The sequence below is a fragment of the Leptosomus discolor genome, chromosome 13 (assembly GCF_034619465.1).
Source record: "Leptosomus discolor isolate bLepDis1 chromosome 13, bLepDis1.hap2, whole genome shotgun sequence".
Classification (NCBI taxonomy): domain Eukaryota; kingdom Metazoa; phylum Chordata; class Aves; order Leptosomiformes; family Leptosomidae; genus Leptosomus; species Leptosomus discolor.
In genome coordinates, this window is record NC_141403.1 from 963,858 (window position 1) to 983,522 (window position 19,665).

General features: G+C 44.9%; 1 protein-coding gene across 1 annotated transcript in view; it reads left to right on the plus strand.

Annotated features, from left to right (window-relative positions):
• The window catches only part of TAF4B (TATA-box binding protein associated factor 4b), a 67,725-nt gene that overhangs the window by 13,108 nt on the left and 34,952 nt on the right, over window positions 1-19,665 (plus strand). Inside the window, 8 exon segments of the mRNA XM_086472765.1 lie at window positions 1,019-1,167; window positions 1,952-2,059; window positions 6,319-6,486; window positions 6,594-6,716; window positions 8,862-8,951; window positions 12,200-12,778; window positions 17,944-18,079; window positions 18,668-18,773. Coding sequence (XP_086328891.1) covers window positions 1,019-1,167; window positions 1,952-2,059; window positions 6,319-6,486; window positions 6,594-6,716; window positions 8,862-8,951; window positions 12,200-12,778; window positions 17,944-18,079; window positions 18,668-18,773 — 1,459 coding nt within the window.

The following is a 19,665-nucleotide window of genomic DNA, read 5'->3' on the forward strand; positions in this document are numbered from 1 at the left end:
GTGAAACGTCTGGATTTTCCAGAGCCAAGCCCTTAGGGGGCTGGGGAGGAGGAGGAGGAGGCATTGGCAGCTGAGTGGTTTCCAGGCTCAGGGGAGACAGGACTGTGTTGTGGCATCTGACTGATTCCCCTTAGGGTGATTTTAACTTGAAAGCTTTAGTAAAAATACTCATTGTTTGTTAACTGTTTAATTGTTTGTCGTTACAGCTGATGGGGTAGGAGAGAGGTGGTAGGAGTTGAGTCCTGATGGGCTGACATTGTTGTGGGTTTGAAAGGAAACACAAAAAAGCAAGGAGACAAGGCAGAAGGGTGTCCTCTTCCCCCTCCCCTTTCTTTCCCATTGCAATCTCCCTATTTGGCTGTAAGCCACTTTGATTAAAACCGTGCGTGTTAATGCTTTTGGACAGACCCTTGACAGAGGGACAGCTTCAAATGCCCTTGACCTTTCTTTGGAGACCACTGCCCTCTGACTGAGGGGTATGGTCTTGATATAGGCAGGGGAACTGGTACTAATCAGGCTTCAGTTCCTGTTGCAGGTTTTCTGTAAACCATATCTTCATCTGTAAGTACGTGCCTAAATGCTCAGAAAGTGAAGATGTATAGAGGCAGCCACGTGTGGCAGTGGGGATTAATTCTGCACGTTGAAGAACTGCTTAAAGTTACGCTTAAAGTAATCCCAGAGTGTGGGTGTGGGATGTGTGTCTGTCTTTTTAATGCCCGAAATATCTTTTTGACTCAAATGATGAACTGCTTTGCAATTTGCATCTTGTATGCACATAGTGTTTTGATGTGGCTGTCTAGTTAAGTTTTTCTCTTGACTTTAGGAATTGTTTTCTGTCATAAAATGCAGAGGAAAGCTGAGGTACGCTTCGCTCTTATGTTTCTTTGCAGCTGTTCCTTGGAGTGAGAAACTAAATATTACATTATCTTATCGGTGTCGTCTAGTTATTTCTTCCCCAGAAGCATAGGAAAGCAATAATATTGCTTTTTCTAACAGTCTGGTTGTTTTTCTCCAACAGGAACTGTTCTTATCAGAAGCAGTAGTGGCCAACTAATGCTAGTATCTCAACAAGCAATAGCACGAGCTCAGAATCAGCCACAAAATAACACAAACGTGAGACCATCTGTACCGACCAGCACACCTGCAGTCAGAATATGTGCCGTACAGGTAACTGCTCTCATCGCTTTCATTTTTCATACAGCTGTATGTTACGTAGTTATAACAGGGTTTGCAAGTAAGCTATGGAGGGTTAAATAAACATTGGGATGCTTTCTGAATAGCATGATGGTGTTTGGTTTTGCACATAAATATCACTAAGTGTTTTACTTTCTCAGTTTGAAAAAACTGCTAGGTGTTACGTATGATATCGTTCAAATTAAGGAATTAATCTCTGGTGATGATGATTTAAAGAGTTTTAAGGAGAGGAAAAAACCCCACTGAACTGAACAACCCAAACCCAAAAAACCTACCTAAATGGTTGCTGCTAGTAACTGCAACCTTGTGCTCCCCTGGTGGGATACTTCTCTGAAGCTGAGTGAAGCTGAGGACCTTTCACAAGTCCCATGTCCATTCCTTCTTCCCTGAGCTCTGCTGGCTTTTTGCTTCCATCTCTTGTAATGTGCTCAGCAGAGAAGAGTAAGAGTGGGTACAAAAAAGTAACCATCTACGTGTTTCTTGCCAACATTCTTATCCTTGAACTGTTTTATGGTGATTAGGCATTGTGTCTAAATGTCTCTGAGTCTGTTGTTGAGTATTAAACTGGTAGACAAATAGCGTTGTGGAACTCTGTTTAAACTCTATGGGCTAGGTGAATGATGCCTGTATTGTTACTGCAGGAGTGGGTGTCTTGGTTTATGTTGGTCAAGAGCAGGTACTAACTTCAGTGTCTGTTTTGTCATTGACTTGTCTGACAACTGTTCTCTGCACATGTTTAATTTAATTTTTGTTTTAGAACTCTGGCACCCAGTTATTAAAGAAAGTAGCAGCAACTCCTGTGAAACCATTATCTCAAACAACTAATGCTGTGGCTTCTACTGTTCAGCCACCTGCTGCAATACAGGTAGGTGGCAAGCTTTAGAGTGTGGTGGAGTAAGAATAAGTGACAGAGGGAACTGAAGGAAGTACGGGAGCATTCCTGTTATTTCTAACTCTAATTGGTTTTCACTGAGCTGAGAACATTTGTCCTCATGATAAATTCTTTCCTGAATGTCTTTTTTTAAATGCATAATTTAATTATGCTTCTGCCAGTGTGTGTCAGCTCATCGTCTCTCACTGCATGAACAGTGGATAAAATAAATAGTTCAGAGAGCCAGTTCCAGTGCTTTTGTACCCTATGATGCAGCTCCTTCCAGCTCTAGCTGATGCTTTTCTGGGAGATGGAGACTTTCTAATGCTCGCTGGTTGCCTGATTCCATAGGGGGGGAAAAAGTATACCTGGGACGTTGTTGAAGGGAAAATGTGCCGTCTGTACTGGTCGAGCTGTTTTTCAGATCTATGTGTTTTTCCCCTCATTAAAAGCTGAAGGAAGGTCATAGCTGAAGACCTCTCTTCTCCAGTTTGGTATCGAGGTTCAACAGATACGACTGTAAATAGACAGTGGTTGGAAACGCGGTGTTATTTTTAGGTAGTGGTTTTTGTCTTATTTCCTAGGTCTTATTTCTCTTTTTCTGGCGAAAAATGTTGTAGGACTCTTCTGAAGAGGATCTTGCTACCTGTAGAGTATGACACATCTCCTAGATACAGTTCATCCTCTGTTCTTGGGGCCTAGAGTTCTGGATAAGCAGGTGTGATGAAAACAAAACTGCTTCTTTCTGCAGCTGAAATATTCTGTCCTCCTCATAACCCAGAGGAGAAATCGGGAAGAAGTCTGGCTTGTACGTATCTTTGGTGAACACGCGCTTGAAGGAGCCTGGGTTGACCAAGCACTCGGTAAATGGGCAGGATCAGTCATTCAAAAAACCATGCTTGGACATATGTTCTTGACCCTGGGGGGGTTTGAACGACTCGGGGATATGTTTGCTGACAGTGGTAACTAACAGTCGGACTTACAAGTTTGTCATCCTGCTGTTCTTCTGTATCAGGAACTGAACACTACTCACAGCTCTGACCTTTTTTTCTCTTCCTTCTCACTACAAATGGATAATATTGGGGCTAAAGGGGAAAACCCAGAGGCCCCTCTTAATGCATTTTCTGTTTTCCTTAGAATGGAAACAACATATGCTTTGTGTCTAAGAGCAGTGACGGGTATTCCTTACCCACTGTTATTTTGGAATGCTAGCTTGCAAACCGTGTGCTTGTCATCTCTCCATAGAGATCTTTAAGGGTATAAAAGCAGTAGTCAGGCAGTGGACTACCCTTGCACTGGGGAGCACAGATGAAGGTGAAGATTTCTTCCATCAGACGGGTGAAGCTGCGTGCACCCTCACACTCTGATGTGGATAAACGTTGAGATTCATCATGCTATTAACTTCTACTTTTTTAACTTACATCTGCCTGTGACTCAGTTCTGTACTTTCTTAGTTTTGATGTAATTAATTTAAATGTTGTTCTTCTGAGATACTTCAAGAGGTAGACATGGAGTATTTTTTGTAAGCTGTATTTTTTTTTTGCCATTGTAGAATCTTGAACACTTCTAATAAGCCATAGGGCTGGATTTAAACAGCAGGAACAATGACTCTAGGAAAAATTAATGGCGCTGTTTTGTTTGGAGTGGCTTCCTTGGAGCAGAGGATTGCCAAGCCCTCTGTACAACCTCCTCGTACAACAAAAGAGAAAAGAGGCGCGATAGGGATACACCCTGCCATTGCAGGGCCACTTCCCTCCTCACCCTGGGGTGGACAAGGGAAGGAGTGCTGACAAGGGAGCCTGTGCTTGAAGTTGTAGGAACTGTCTGGGGAAAGGAAGAAAGAGCCCTTGGCTCTGATTTCCTTGGCACCGATCCATTCGTCAGTCGTGAAAGAACTTGATGTTAGTCTTGACAGTTTTTGAGGTCAGAGGAGAGGAGTGTTGGTGTGGAAGTATGATGTCATCACAAAAAAGCAGGGGAGAGTGGAGGGGAAACAATCCTTGGCTTGGTTGTGTATGTCCTACCTTGTGCAAACTACAACTTGGAACGCTACTACCTGCAAAACTCTCTAGTAACTGACTCCAGGATTACTTTCCTCATCTACAAAAAACATTTAAATTTCTTGATGTTCCTGGATGTTTTTAAGTTCTGAGGTCAGACAAAATACCTGCACGTTTTTATTTTTTACCTTCTTCCCAGATGGGGTAACAAAGCTGCAAAGTATCTAATTAGCATCATGCTGGGGCGCTTTCATTTAGATGCAGAGCGCTGCTTCTCTTGAAATTACTTCAAAATATGCAGGATTAATGCCATTTCTTTGGCGACTGTTTCTCTGTTGTTCGAAGTGAGAATGAGAATTGTCAGTAGTGAAAAAGGTTGAGGGCAGGTGACAGAAGTTAATTCCCATATAGTCATCTTCCTGGGAAAAGGGTCCAGCAGACGTCCTGTTGTTCCCTCCCTCGGCTGATAAAATGCCGTTCCAGTCTTGATGTGTAAACATGCTGGAATTTGCAAGAGATCAGCTCCTGAGAACCTCATGTTTTCAACTTTTAAGAGCCCAGGGCATTGCAGCTTGACAGATCCGTTCTCCGTCCCCTTCCATCTTCCTCCCGTCCATCTGTTTGTGGGATTCTTGTGCCCAGTTTGCCTCCCCGTGGTCTTAGAGCTGCTGAGCCTCATCCTGGAAGAGGCAGTGGTGGTGGCAAAGATCCTGCAGAGAGCTATTAAAGTGTTACCAACGGTGGGAGCCTAAGCTGGAAAGCTTTCTGGTACCTGCCTGCTTCTTTCATGTCAAGCTGGCAGCAGCTTGGGGAGGGGGGACACAACTCACCCTGGGCAAAAAAAATATTATAAATAAATGACAAAAGTGCTAGTGTTTTGTTTTAGCTTTAAATGTTTGTTCATTCATTTTCCCTATCCTGAAAGACTTAAAAGCCCTTTGATATTCTATATGATGCCTGTCCAATTCTGATTAGTTTTTGTTTTATCCATGGTAGGGTAAGTTACGCTCTTGTGTTACTGTCTTGTTAATGCAATTAACAAGTATTAATTTGGGATTGTTGGACTAAACTGGGGTGTTTAAATGTGTTAAGAGTTAGTGAAAACAACTGCGTTGTGCAAATGTGAGCCTAGAATTTGGCCTATGAACCCAGACTTTCCCTTTAGCTTCAGAGGTTTGGAGGAAAAACGACACCCAACTTTGGGTTTCAAATGCTAACCTGAAACTTGCTTTTCTGTAACCTGCAGGTTCAATTTCACTTTTTAGTTTTCAAATTGAGAAATCGAAAGTTGTGGCTTTTGTAGAGGCAAAGTCTTTTACTCCTGTTGTATTCTGTTGTATCAGAACAACGGTATTGGGTTTTTTGGGTGGGGGGGTTGTTGTGGGGGGGTGTGGGGTTTTTTCTTTCTTTCTTTCTTTAAAATCTGAAGTAGAAATACTTCAATTTAGTAGGTTTTCCTCCTGAAATTATTATTAGGCCTGATTTGCAAAGGAGAGAGGCAATTGTGTTGTTTTTTCCTAAACCACCATTATTCTTTCACTGCTGGAGCTTCTGAATCTGTTGGAAAATTCTAATGAGATGTTAAAAAGAGATCTCAAAATAACTGAGTTCTGTGACGATTTGTGTCTGGGCAGAGGAGAGATGGGTCCAAATTGCTGCCCACAAGGAAAAAGCAGGGAGCACTTCTAAGGTGCATTTGCTCAGCTGTCTGCTTCTGCTGGCACACGCGGCCTTCCAAGGTGGACACAGTGTCTTCTGCCTGCTGTGCATGTGATAGGCAAAGTGAGGGATATTGCAGTTGGGAGAGGAGATGCAGGGGAAGGAAGGAAGACAAATAATCGCTTAAGGACCTATTTCTCTTCAGGGTGGTATAACTTGGCTTAGCATTGTCCAAAATTCATTAGTCTTAGAGTGTAGGAGCATGGCAAAGTTAATGTGTTGGTTTCCTCAGGACACCTTTACCTTTCTCTCTTCATTTGAAGTTGCAGGCAGTGCTTCCATCTGGGTGAGCCTTTGTCATTTCTTCCCACTGCCCTTGATTTAAAAACAGTTATGGCTGGGGGGGGGTTCTGTCACTCACTGTATTAAACAGAGCCTCTCAAAGCAAGTGAATCCAAACTTTTAAAACAAAGATAAAAATAATTTATTTTTTTAGTAGTAGTGTGGAGGGAAGGTGCTACCTGACACTCTGGCAGAATATAGTATGTTTGTCACGTTAGTCTTTGGCTAAAAAGTGTTAATTTTTCTTTTCAGCCAGCAGCTGCAACAGCTAGTGTTCCTGCGGTTGCTGCTGTAAAGCCTTCGAGTACTGGAACACCTGTAAAACTTCCAGTTACAGGACCACCTGCACAAGCTGTCTCCCAAAAGGCAGTCTCTGTGAAAGCAGAGGGCACAACAGTAGCACAGACCAGCGCTTCGACAGTAAGGGAAAAAAAAAGTTTTTAATTAAAAATTAACATTCTCTATATTCATTAGAGGTTGGAGAGCCAGTGCAACATCTAACAGTCTTCTCTTTATTTCCGTGCTAGGAGATGCTAGAGAATGTGAAGAAATGCAAGAATTTTCTTGCTACGCTAATAAAACTGGCATCTAGTGGAACTCAAGCCCCTGAGATGGGGCAGAACGTGAAGAATCTGGTGCAAAATCTGTTGGTGAGATTTTTTTTTTTAAACAAAGTCTGCTTAATTTGTGGGGTTTTTGACATTGACTTCATCATAGTTCTTGTGTCTTCTTTTAAACAGCTGAAGAGTTGGATTTGTGCTGGCTGAGTACATCTTGACTCTCTCAAAGCCTTACATTATACCTCTTATTTTAACTGGACCCCATGCTGTATTTTTCCCCCCTCACATTCCTGTTTCATTTTATGCACATGGGTAACTGACAGCAGGAGGAGCTGATAGTGTTAACACAGCTTCTGGGGCTGAGCTGCCTTTTTTTTTTTTTTTTCTCGATATTAGGGTAGTTTTGAGTCCTTGACGCAAGAGCATTACCGCGGAGGTGGTGGTACAGTGCTGAGTCCACACCGCGGCTTTACTGCAAGGTGGAACGGACTCTCAGGTTGACAGGGAAGCTCCAGTGGAAGCAGCATGACGTGACCTAGGTGTTTAGACAATGGGACGGAGAAAATAACGTGGTGGCTGCTGAGCTCGCTCTGTCCTTGCAGGTGGCTTCCGTGTGCTGCTTCACGCTGTACCCCCGCCCCGCTGGGTTTTCTGGGTAACGATTTCTGCTGCCACTTCTTGTCTTGGCGCTTGACCGCAGCCGCTGTTTTGTTGTTGCTCCGTGGCAGAAGGCTGTGGGCTGGTGGAAGGGGGTGGCTTTGCTAGTAGTACCAAAGGACTTTTCAGTCTAGAAAAGCGTGGGGTAGACAGGGGTGCAGTTTCAGAGAGCAGATTGTTTGAAGATGCAGCCTTGCAAAAACTTGATTCCTCTGCCTCTGTGTCCCTGCTGGACTATGCACCTTGCTTCTGTGAGAAAATGCTGGAGTTGTTCCTTCTTGTGCTTGCAGTACTTTTTGGGGTTTTTTAGGAACTATTTTTGCCAGACACTACTATGTCGTTACCTGTGCATTTGCTTGCTTTTTGTAGTATTTTAACAATGCTGTTCTTCTGCCATTCAGTATGTGTATATGATTTAAACACAAAATAAGTTGATGTTTCGTGTGTATGAGGGAAAGGAGTCAATGGCAGCTGTGAAGTAAAATGGTCCTTAAAGCAGCATCTCATGAAGGGGGTGTCAGGCGCCCTGTGTGCCCTGAGATGTACCAGATCACCCCATCTGTATCGGTGAGACCTCGGTGACCTGTAGCCACAGCTGAGTGGGACCTAATGGGCAGCAGATCAAATGACTAAACAGGAGAGCCGCTCTAAGTTCTGTTTGTCTGTGCAGCCCTTAAAACCCCTGCTCTGGTCGTGTGCCTCCTGGGAATGGTTACAAAGGAGAATGTGGGTGAGAGGAGTAATGTCTCTGCAGGACAGAGATGGGTGCTGGGATCCCTCTTCAGTGACTGGCCCTTCTTGGAGGGCGTAATGTTCTTGGTGGGGCAGAGCCTCACCTGGAGGATGAGAAAAGGCAGCAGTGTCTGGGGCTGCCCACCACCTTAGCCCCGTGGTAGTGGCACTGAATTAGTGAGTGAGGGGTCTCAGAAGTCTGCTGCATCTTCCTAACCCTCCCAAGCCCTTGAGTCGGGTGTTTGTGTTTGGACAGAGTGGAAGGCGTCAAGGAAGGAGGCTGTACTCTGCAAGCCAGAGGGCTGTTGCCACAGTGGTATGCAGAAGTGATGCTCTGATGTTCAGTTTCTCCTGCTTTTGAAAGACAGTGTTAAGTGGTCTGCTTTATTATGCTGTGTATGCATTAGGCTAGAATTGTCTTACAAACACTACCGAGTTGTCTTTTGTCTCTGTCTCTTTAAATTGATCTTTATTCAGGTAAACTACCTTTACAGGAAAAGAGTACTTGTAGAGGATTTTAAGTATCTCTCTATAAGGATGAGGTACTCAAAAGGATCAGTACTACTTATAAACTTGTTTCTATTGGTTCATTTCAGTGTTTCAACAAGTATCCTTAAGTATGTTAACTGTCTGTAGTTGAAGAAAGTAATTTAATTTGATAATACTATAAATTACAACATTGTTCTGTCCTAAAACCTTTTGTTTAAAAATACAGGAGAGAAAAAAAGCATTTGAGTACTGAAATTGAACACTAATGTGAATTTCCATGAATTCTTGATACATCTGTGAAAAAATGTGGTAGATTCATTATTATAACTGACTATTGTAATTATACTTTCCTCTTAGGAAGCAAAAATTGAGCCAGAAGAATTTACAAAAAAGCTGTATGTAGAACTCAAGTCATCTCCACAACCGTATTTAGTTCCTTTTCTCAAGGTAAGTGTCTGATTGTGGATATATAATATGTAATGAGGGGAGGGAGGAGGACCCAAAAAGGAAAGGAAAGAGAGCATTCAAATAGATATTTGCTCAGGTCGGTTGGAGAAATGGTGTTTAACCTAGCACTGTGTGACTGTTGCTCTTGGAAAGACAATTTTTTTGGGGGGAGGGAGGATCTCGGAGGAGTAATTTATGCTGTGTTCTTAAACTGGAGAGTAATTATCCTCTAGTTGTTAGTGGAGGCTAATGTTTTGGAAGCTGGTGCATCTACAGTAGAGCAGCTATACCAAGATGATCTCTTTCTCATCAGAACTGCAGCTGTTCTGTGTTCTAATACATCAGACTGACAGCAGTGGCTGTGCACAGCTTATGCAGTATTTAAGCTCAAAGAATCTACATAAAGCTATTCCTCTGTCTGCTGATTTGTGTTTAACTGGAGGGAGGAAAAACCCCACCCCTTTCTCTGGAAAGGGTCCGACAGGACTACCGCAGCGTAGGAAGAGTAACCCAGGACAACTACCTCCGTTCAAGCACATGCGTGTAAATTAAAATCTGTTCTTGTCACACTTTTCATCATGTGGTAGAACAGTGTTAACAAAACAAAAATGAACGTCTTTGTGGTACAGCAAGCATTAAATCCTAATGCAAACATGGAAAACTTGGTTACGTTTACTTAGTTGCATTGTACTTAGTGTTCTTGAGCTTCATAGACCTGTACTTTTCCTGGGCATTCGTTATAGACATGGTGGAGAATCAAGGAAGAATAGCTAAGGGGTAAAGCTGGCACAGAGGTTTTCTGGAGTTTGTCCTCTTCCTTAGTATTTGACAGCACGTGTAACAATATAATGTTGATATTACTTTGGATGGCAGGTCTTAATGTGTTCAAGGGTGGGATAAATATTTTTGTTAGAGGGGCAGCCTTTAAATGCTTTGCTGGCAACTTTGCCATGAGTCTAGAAGACTACAGTCATCTCTGCAGGGCTTGATACACCACTGTCATGTTGGTCAGTTCCTTGTTCTCTGTTTAATTCCCTGGAGGCTTCTTAAATGCCCATGCAAAAACTAGGAAAAAACCCCAGACAGCTCGGAGTATGGTCTGTGCTGCTGCAGCGCAGCTGTGGCTGCAGGAGGAGCAGGCTGTGGGTGCAGGGTCAGCGCTCCTGGCAGAGGTTCCTGTGCTCTGGGCAGAGCCTCGGCAGAGCTTTCCTAGCGACCAGGGCAAGGCTGACTCCAGAAGCAGCGCAGGGCCCTGGCTGGTGAACCCTGCTGGCCGTGCCGGCGTGTTTCCAGCTCGGGTGCCGCTGTGTGGCCCACCCAAGACAGCGTGGGTGACCCTCAGTAGCTCTGCGCGGACCCAGCCTCAGTCTGTCACCGCTGGACCTTGTGGGGCTGGTGAGCCCTGGCAGCCCCGGACGAGCTGCTGCAGGGGAGCCGGGGGGTGGCTGCGCTGCACTCGGGGCTTCCCTCCCTTCAGGTGCCCCAAGGGTTTGGCCGGTCAGGCGCAGAGCTGCCCTCGCAGAAGGGCTCCGCCGGCGGCGGTGAGCCACCCTGCAGCGCGGAGCGCTGCCCCGCTTGGGCACAGACCTCGAGGCGGTTCCACGGGGTTACCCTGGGCTCACCAGTGCGGGTCAGGCCTTGACCCACCGCAGCAGAGCTGTTGCGTGTTTCCCCTGTGGCGTGCTGGCAGGTACTGGTATGGTCTCGGCGTTCCTGTTTGGGGCAGCATCCACGCCCCGTAATCCTCGGCAAGGTGCGCTCTCCCCTTTGCATGCTACGTTAACGGAGAAATACTGGGACTTCAGAGCCGTTGTTTAGACATCGTCAGGGTCAGTTACCTGGCGCTGCAGCGTTACCCATCCTTTAAAACATCTTGCACCCTCGTTGCTTTTTTCCGAAACACCTTAAGGATGTGTAGTTGGTACGCACCGGTTCGGTCTGGTCTGTCGCTGAGCAGCTGTGACAGGACCGAGGGCCAGATGGAAGCTGACTTCAGGAGCGCTTCTGTAACGTGGCACGAGGATCGGTGCTGGCCTTGTTTGTTGGGGAAATGCTTGCAGCTCGAGTCTGGAAAGAAACAGGACACGGCTTGTTGCCAATTCACTTTTAGCTAGCAAAGTGGAGTTCTGGGGAGGACTCTCTGGAGCTGTCTCTTATCTTTGAGCTGCAGGTTTTTGATGAAGTGGTTGCACATGTTTTGTTTTGTCTGTTCCAATAGATAGAAAAGTACAGTGACTTTGGCTGTGAAGCCTGCTTGATTTTCAAATCTGCACTGAGTACTTCTGGTAAATAAATTGCATCAGGAGCGTGAGGAAAGCGGAGCAGCCTTTTAAAAGAAAAGGAAGTGAACAGTAAAGATAGGTGTGCCACAGAAGGTCCAGATCTGCGTTTACTCCCTTGGTATATTAGCCTGAGAGACCTGTTCCTTTTGCATGAAGCCCAGAGAACAGCGCTATGCTGGAGACTTACAAACTTTGGTAACTGCCAAGGAGGGGGGGGACGAAATAGAACATACAGGTAGCTGCAGAACTGATTTCCCCTGGTTCTGAGCCGTAACAGATTGTACATAGTCAAGGAGAAAAATCTGTAGAGGGCTTGAAGATTATTCTGTCCATTAACTTGCTCGAACACAGCTGTAGTAAAAATGAACCGTTGCCAGATTCCTTTCCTGAAGTTCTCCTGCTGGAGAGAACTGTCTGGCTGAAGTGGTGCTGCTGCAGCTCTGCAGACATTATTAAAGTGGTATCCCCCCCTAGTGTGGATACAGCTGTATTGGTGTAGAAGTGCTCATATCTTCAGAGCTTCTTTCTGACTTTATTGGATGAGTTGTAGTTCTCGGTCAGACAGGCTCATGGAATAAACACAGCTGTTAGGATAGCAGGTTTTTTTTGGAAAACAAGGGTTTTTTTGAGGTAGCAAAGCAGTTAAAATGGTCTTATTCTGAAATAAAAATTTCAAACTGAAAAATCTGAACAAAAAGTTATGGGTGCGTTTCTCTATAGATGGGATTTGCTACGTGCAGTGAAGCTGTGGTGACTGTTGACCTTTGCTCAGCCTGTGTTGGTGATTCAGTATTGTTGTCAATTTAAGAGTGCCTGAATGCTAGTGAAACTTGTTTGGAATAAGCAATTAATTGTTTCATGAAAAGCTAAGTTGGAAGATGAGGAAGAGAATTCAGTAGCTCATGTATCAGTATTGTGGAAGACTCTGCTGATGTTACACCCAATGTTTTTTCTTTTTTCACCTAGAAAAGCATGCTTGCCTTACGGCAGCTGATGCCCAACGCTCAGAGCTTTATCCAGCAGTGTCTGCAGCAGCCAGCTCCAACCCAAGAAGCTGTTTCGACCTGCACCTCTGCAGCACCAGCTCCTTCCATAGCAGTGGCAACCTCAGCTGTAGCAACAACGTCTCTTCCAGTTGTAAAACCAGTGTCTGCCGCTGGAACAGTCACAGCCTCCCCGGTCATAAAACCAGCCCTTGCCAGCGTGTCGGCGACGGCGTCAGTGCCGGCTGTGAAGCCTGTTCCTGCCTGTGCGGGGGTGACAGCATCCCTTCGGCCTGCGCCTCCCGTCAGCACCACCGCGACGGCGACGTCAGGACTGACTGCTCTGCAAACGGGCAAGCCAGTCTTCACCTCTGCGGTAGCAACGTCCTCTCTCCAGTCTGCAAAGCCGGTGCTGGTCTCTACGGTGGCATCTTCAGCCACAACCCCTCTCCAGCCTCTGAAACCAGTCCTGGGAACCCCAATCAGTATTAAAATCTCACAGCCAAGCTCCATCGTTGCGCAGTCAGTGGGTGCTCGCCAGGTGGTTAAGGTGAAGCAGTTGGTAAGATGAGTTTCTCTGCTGTAGTTTGAGTCTTAACTATTCTGTAAAGAGAATATCAATTTGGACGTTGGGGGGTTTTTAACGTATGAAGTTAGTCTGTCAGGAGTTAATCAGTTATGTTTGCCATAACTCAGGGCTACTGAGCCCTTGCTGAAAGGTGAATCTAAAGCCAAGCTGTAAGCTCAGTCTCTTGCAAGACCTGCTGACCACCATTCCACCAGGCTTAACATCACCTTGAGACACAAGGAATGCGAGTTCTGACCCCTGCTGTGTGTGCAGCCAGGCTAGGGTGGCATCTGAAGGAAAAGGCAGGAAATGCTCCTGTCAGAAACAGATTGCTGATGGGATGCTTACGCTGTTAGATGCTGTGTTAGGGCTGTGCCTCAGCTAGCCACCAGGGATTCCAGTCTCTCTGCCTTGGTAGTTCCTACCCTGGATACTTCGGCTGAGTGATGTTTAGTGATACGTTAACCGAAATGTGCAAACTGGCCCAAGGAGCTTTTCGGAGCAGAGATCTGACCTTCAGATTTACTAAGGCATGTTAATTATGGAGTCATCCGAAAGTGAGCTTTTTCTATCAGGCCTCATCAGCTAATAAATTCCAAGAGGAATAAATGTCTTATTAAAACAATACCCTCAAAAGCAATGTGTTAACATTTTTTTTCTTGGCACAGGTTAACTTCTTGCTAATGTTAGTGTTAAATACTGACAAACTGTGGATCCCAAGTACACCCAAAAGAGCAACGTTGTGAAATACATTATGTTTGATTTATGGGTGTTCGAGATACTGAGTAGTATGCTCTCTTAACTGGCCTACCTGTACGTCATGTTCTCAAGTATTTTGAGAGAATAGTCTCCCTTTGGCAGATGAAGAACTTAGTTCTTGGATAGGAATTCCTTGTGAAGATTTCTTCCTTAAAAAAGAGCGTTTGACTTCCTATGAAGCTAGGTTTGCTTTCCACAGGTATAGTAGGGCTTCTAGTGTGTGAATTTCCTTTGCAGTTTGTTTATTGTGCATACTTGTTATAACAGCATTCAGACCCCTAAAATGTTTTGCTTTTTTAAGTTTCTTCCTTTCAAAGGGTGTAAGGTGGATGTAGTACGAGAATCCAGCATTCCAAGTGAAGAGCTTATGCTACCAGCTTTTCACCTTTCCAGACTTGCTTAAAAAGAGCAATGCCCTCAATGATATGGAGGGGATGGCAGGGGTCCTTTTTATAAGTGCTTTTCTTTGAAAAAAAAACAAACAAAAAAAACCCCAAACAAACAAACCAAAAAACCCCCACAAACCAAAAAAACCTCAACCAAAATGAAAAATAACCCATGCATTCCCCCCCCCCCAACCCCCCCCAACAAACCCACAAAAAACAGTCATCAAGCACATGCACTGACAGTCTTTGACAGCAGCAGCTAAAGCCAAATTGGAAAAGGCATTGGTACCCTTACTGTCTTTGAGGACTAAATCTGAAATTCCAGCCAGAAGAAAATGAGGGCTTCTTAGGTTGTGCAAGGGCTGCAGAGCAGTTTGTTGGCTACACAGCAAGCACTGTAATCCGGGGGAAAGGTTGACCATCTGTACAAATAGACAAGGAAGCTTAACTCGACACTGGGGAGTCAAAACACTTCTTAAATATGATACTGGTGAACTCAAGAAATGGCTTCTGCCTCCTCCACTACTGCAGTGTGGCAGCCAGTTGCAACTGCTTTTCTTTGCTGTCCCTTACAAACACTGAATAGCACACAAAGCATGTTTTTTATCCTCGTTTGAGTAGATCCCAGGCACAGTGATTAAAATACTTGCTTTTAAAATACCTATTTGATTTTGTTCTTGGATGTAGTTGAAGGGCTGGGTTGACCACTTTGCAGCGTAGCCGTATCAGGAGCTTGTTTGTTCAGACAATCTTGTTAGCGCAAAGAGAAAGTTAGTAGAGGTGGCTGCATCTTCTAGGGCTTCTCTGATGCTTTTCCTTGAAAGGACAGAGGGTCTGTTTCCTCCCACAAGAGAACAAATCTGGATCTCCTCTCCCTAAGCAGAAGGGTCCTGCTGCCAGCTGAAAGGAAGCACATGCCAGCTGTGCAAATCTGCCCGAACGATGGTGCCAGCAACTTCTTTCCCTTTCCAGCCCGCAGGGCTGTCGGATGCCATCCGCTCCCTGTGCGTGCCCATTTCTAATTTAGGTTCCTTGTGCTTGAGGAACACAAAGTGAACTTCCACGTGCCAGCTCCGCTGTGCTGTTGGTGGTGCTTAAGAACGCAGCTCTGCAGTAGTTCGGTAAGAAACTGTGACCAGAGTGATGCCACATCTAACGTTCGTTTCTGTAGCATGGTTATTGGAACTGTGGGTTTGTGTGGTGGACACCGAGGGACCTGTTCTTCAGGGATGCTGTTGGGGTGGAGTGCACGCCTGTGCTGTGGGAGCTGCACGTTTGGAAGGGTTCCCTCCTGGTGACTTTCTTAACACAGCCTCATTTAAGGGCATTGGCTTACAAAGAAGTTTCATCTTAGAAGTAAAGCTTGTCTTGCTGTAGTATTGCTTTGTCTACTGATAAAGCACAATAGCTGAAAATTTATGTTACCAGCCGCTGGCCTCCAGTGGTGAGGAAGCTGCTGTGAGACTCCAGCTTCACGTGGTAAGCGTAAAGAGCAGGAGTTTTATGTGAGATGCGCTCCCTGGACATTGCTAACAGTTGAAGCAAGGAGTGAAGTGCTTGTGCTGTTCCAGCTGCTTGTTCTTAGTGAGTTGTTAGTGTCAAGCCCCCTCAGAGCTGAGCTTTCTTGAACACAGAGTCTCCCGTTATTTTTCCAGAGGTTTTTTGTCCTGGATGTGTGCTTTTGCATGCAGCTGGTGAGGCTTCGTTCATGAGGCAGTACGGCACTCGTGATGATACACCTCAACACCTCTCTGCTGATCTCTGAACTCTGCTTTTTGAATGTAAAACAGGTTCAAGTAAGGCTAATCAAAGTCTCTCTCAGGCAGCCGCCTCTCTCTATGCTGTCAGCGGGATGCTGCATTGCATATTTTTTACTTAAGAGTGTTGGGTGATTTTCATTCTGATGTCTCTGTCAACCTACTTAGCAGGGCACGAAGAACAGTCTCTTTTCTTTATTACTCCGTGCTACTAATCTGAAGAAAAGAGACAATAACTTTTTCTCACAGATACTACCTATTTTTGTAATACTTCTTTCGGGCATTAGATCCTTGTTGAATTCTCTAGGGTTGTTGCCCTCTCGTGTTGCAAGTCCCAAGGACTTCCAGCTTTTGTTAGTCTAGCAGCTAGAATGGCAAACAGAAAATCGGCTTTACTGCCAACACATCCTTTTGGTTTCTCATTGGTCTGCTCTCCTCAGTTGCTTGACTGACTTCCCAATCTTCACCTAGACTATTGATTTAGCATGGCCCGTCTCTGTTCTTTTGTCTGCGGTGCCTTAGTCTTGAATGTTTCCTCCCGTGCCATTTCAGTGTGCTGCATGCTGAAGCATCGTTCTCGCTGGTGGCAGGGAGGACCTCTAGGTACGTGTCAGCGTGGGGCTGGTGGAGCCTGCGAGTCGTTCGTCCAAGCTGGTCGGTGGCTCGGTAATTACCTGGACGCGTAAATGATGCCGTTACCGTTGTTTGCGACTTCCAGCGTGTGGAGGCTGGATCTTTCAGACAGATCAAGCTGCGCTTTAGTGAAAACACAGAAGTAAACGTTGGTGTCTGTACCGCTTCGTGAGGCAGTGCTGCACGTGTGAGGGAGCCTTGACTCTGTCTGCAGTCTGTCCCTGTGCTCCTGTGGTCCTTTGCTCTTATGGATCTTACGTTTCTTCTCAAGAACTGTCTGCTCGTTATCTGGTTTTCAGACACCACCTTCAGCTCAGTTGTTCTACATTACCGCTGCTGTGCCAAGCCATGGTGCTGTTAATTTGGGGATGGGTGGGGTGTATCTTGACTAATTGATACACAAAGTACCTCTTTTGTGAATGTGTGATGCTTATACTGATGATGTTTACTGATAAATCTGAAGTTAGATGACAGAAGGAGACAGCCTAATTTCTGAAGTATAATAAATGTCGCATCTTGATTTAATTAAACTTGTGCAGTGTTGCTGTACAAGCACTCTTTAGACTTTCTGCAGTTAGAATAAAAGATGTAGAGGAGAAAAAGTGGTTTCTTGACCCTGAAAATTCCTTTGTATTAGCTCTTTGCCGCTACAAAAATAGGATTCAACCTGAAGATGTTGATAGCTTTATGGTAAAAGCACATCTTTCTACTACCTATAATCAAGAACTTTTCTAGAGGATGTATCAAAAGCTGCAGACCACGTTCTGCTAGCTAGGAGGCTTAGAAATGAGGCTTTTAGGGATGCGGCAATTTTATTACTTTCTTGCATTTTAATAGCTGCTGCTGAAGAGGAAGAATTAGTATTTATGGGCTGTGCCTGTAGGTCTGTGTTGTGATGACATCCTGCTGTCTGGCTTTGTTTCTTTCAAGAGCCTCTTTAAACAAAACTATCAGCCCCCTTCCTTTTTTTAACCCTTCGGCAGTGTGCTGGTGTTTGTGTGTGAAGGCTCTGCTCGCTGGAGGCGTTGCTAGCTGTTCCTTCGTGTTCCCCCGAACTGGTGTGTTCAGGGTACTTTTGCTTAACACTTCAAAACTCAGCGTCTCACTGTGCAACTGCTGTTGGGGCTCCAAAAATACGTTAGTAACTTCATAGTCTGTACTCGTGGTTCTTGACAGGAAAAGGCTTTCGTGCAAGGCTGCCGACTTTGTTTTGGTGTTCTGCCTTTGTAGCCAGGTGTAGGTGGTACTTACCTTTCAAACTTCTCGGCAGGCAGACTCAATATTCGGTTGTCCGTTAAGACTTGGGGAGAGGAAAGCCTTTTAGTGAACGGGTTGTGTAACACGTGGTGAAACTCATCAACAGGGTTATCAATGGAGAGCAGGGACGAAGCATGTGTTAGAGCTCGCTGAGTGAGCTGGAGCTTAAAGCTCACCACCGGTTGTTAATATTTCTCGCCATGAAATTAAAAAACGAGGTTTTTCTGAGCGTGCTGCGTGCTTCAAACTGAAAGCTAGACGTACATGCATGTCCAGCGGCACTTCTGCTAAATGAACACTTTGATACTGTTTACTTCTCTGTATGTTTAGCTCTCCTCAGTCTTGATGTTGGATATTCTACTTCCAGGTGGTCCAACAGCCATCAGGAGCCGTTGTAAAGCAAGTGTCCACGCTCCCGCAGCCCTCGGCGCTGGCCCTGCAGACGTCGGCTGAGGAGAGGATGCCGGTGAACGCGCTTGTTCAAACGAAGCAGTTTCCTGCAGGTACAGTGGAACCTCTTTGGTGGAGAAGGGAGAGGACTGCAGAGGTGTCGGAAAAAGCGCAGGCTGTTGGTAGATGGTAGGGATGTAAGGAGGTGGTTGTCTGTCAGGAGCAACCAGCGCTGTGCGCTACGTTGAACGTCATCACTGCCTGCTTGGAGTTCTGATGAGAAGCTCGGGGCCATGTCTGCTGCTGGTGCCCGCTAAAGGGCTGTCAGTCAAGCTTTTGTACTTGTTTAGGTACTGTGAGCTCTTGGCAGTGAACTGCCTTTAAACCGTGACGCTTTGGAGAGTTGTTTCGTGAGACTTTGCTTTTTCCTTCAACAGGTCCAGGTTGATGCATGATGAGAATTTTGTCTCACATGGCCAGTTTTCACTAAAACTTTTCACTGGTCAGCACAGAGGAGGTGTTTGCTGAGAGTGTGTAGGGGCTTGGCTGTGTAGAACTAAGACCTCTAGAGTGTCTGATTTTCAGATGGACCTGATTACTTGTTCCTGCATCTGCAGCAGCTTTTGCTAGAAGTATGAGCTGATTAAACAGTTGTCTTAGCATTTTGCTTTCTCCTATGGCATGTTCTTCGTTTGTTTTAGGTTCCATTCTGAAACAAATTACCCTGCCAGGAAATAAAATTCTGTCGCTTCAAGCTTCTCCTGTTCAGAAAACTAAAATAAGAGAGAATGGAGCAACATCCTTCAGGTAAAAATAAACAATATCAGAAGTTTACTATAGGAAGGAAGAAAAGGAACAGACAGCAAGTATAGAGGTGGGAACAGAGCCCAGATAAAACCAACTTTCTTTAGAAACTTGGTTTTGATAGGTGTTTTTGATGTTATGCTACTAATTGGCAAGGGGGAACCTAAAAATTTGACCTCATAGCAGATGTTAATTATTCTTAGTATAAGAAAACTGTGCTGGTGAAGTTGGATTTTCATTGTGCTATCACAAGAGTGTAACTAAAATTACACAAGAGTGTAATAAAAAATAAAACCAGTGTGCATCAATATGTATCAGTTTCACTTGTAGAGCCAGTGTATTGATCTCCATCCTACGAGTACCATTAACTAATGTAAAGCAAAGGTACCTTGTATTAAAAGCTCTCCATAGGATTAAAGCAGATATAACCTCTGTTTTTTACAGCTGGACAGATAGCATTGAACTGTGATTCGGACTGGCTTGTAACCTGTCTACAGCTCTGTGCTGTATTTAAAAATCTTTTATTAGCTCCTCTTACAAGCTTGTTCCTGTATGCAGAGGTGAAAGTCTTTGACTACACCTTTAATTATGGCTTCTGGCATGTTCTCCAGGCCTTTACATTACAAGAGTGCTTAAAGCTTTTAGTTCTGGTAACTGATTAACTTTTCAAAAGCAGAAATTAGTTTTGTAGCCCTGAAATGTAATGTTGGAACAGAGGTACAGGCTGCCATACGCATTACTGGCCTTATGACTTGAAGCTGCTTTTCCAGGAATAAAAGCAGACATGGCATCTTTGTCTTGTGACCAGTTGACTTCTCATCTCTTGAAAGCTGCAGCTTTGTGTGCACTGATACAGACCGAGCTGTTGTTTACAGTAACATACAGCGAGTGCTTA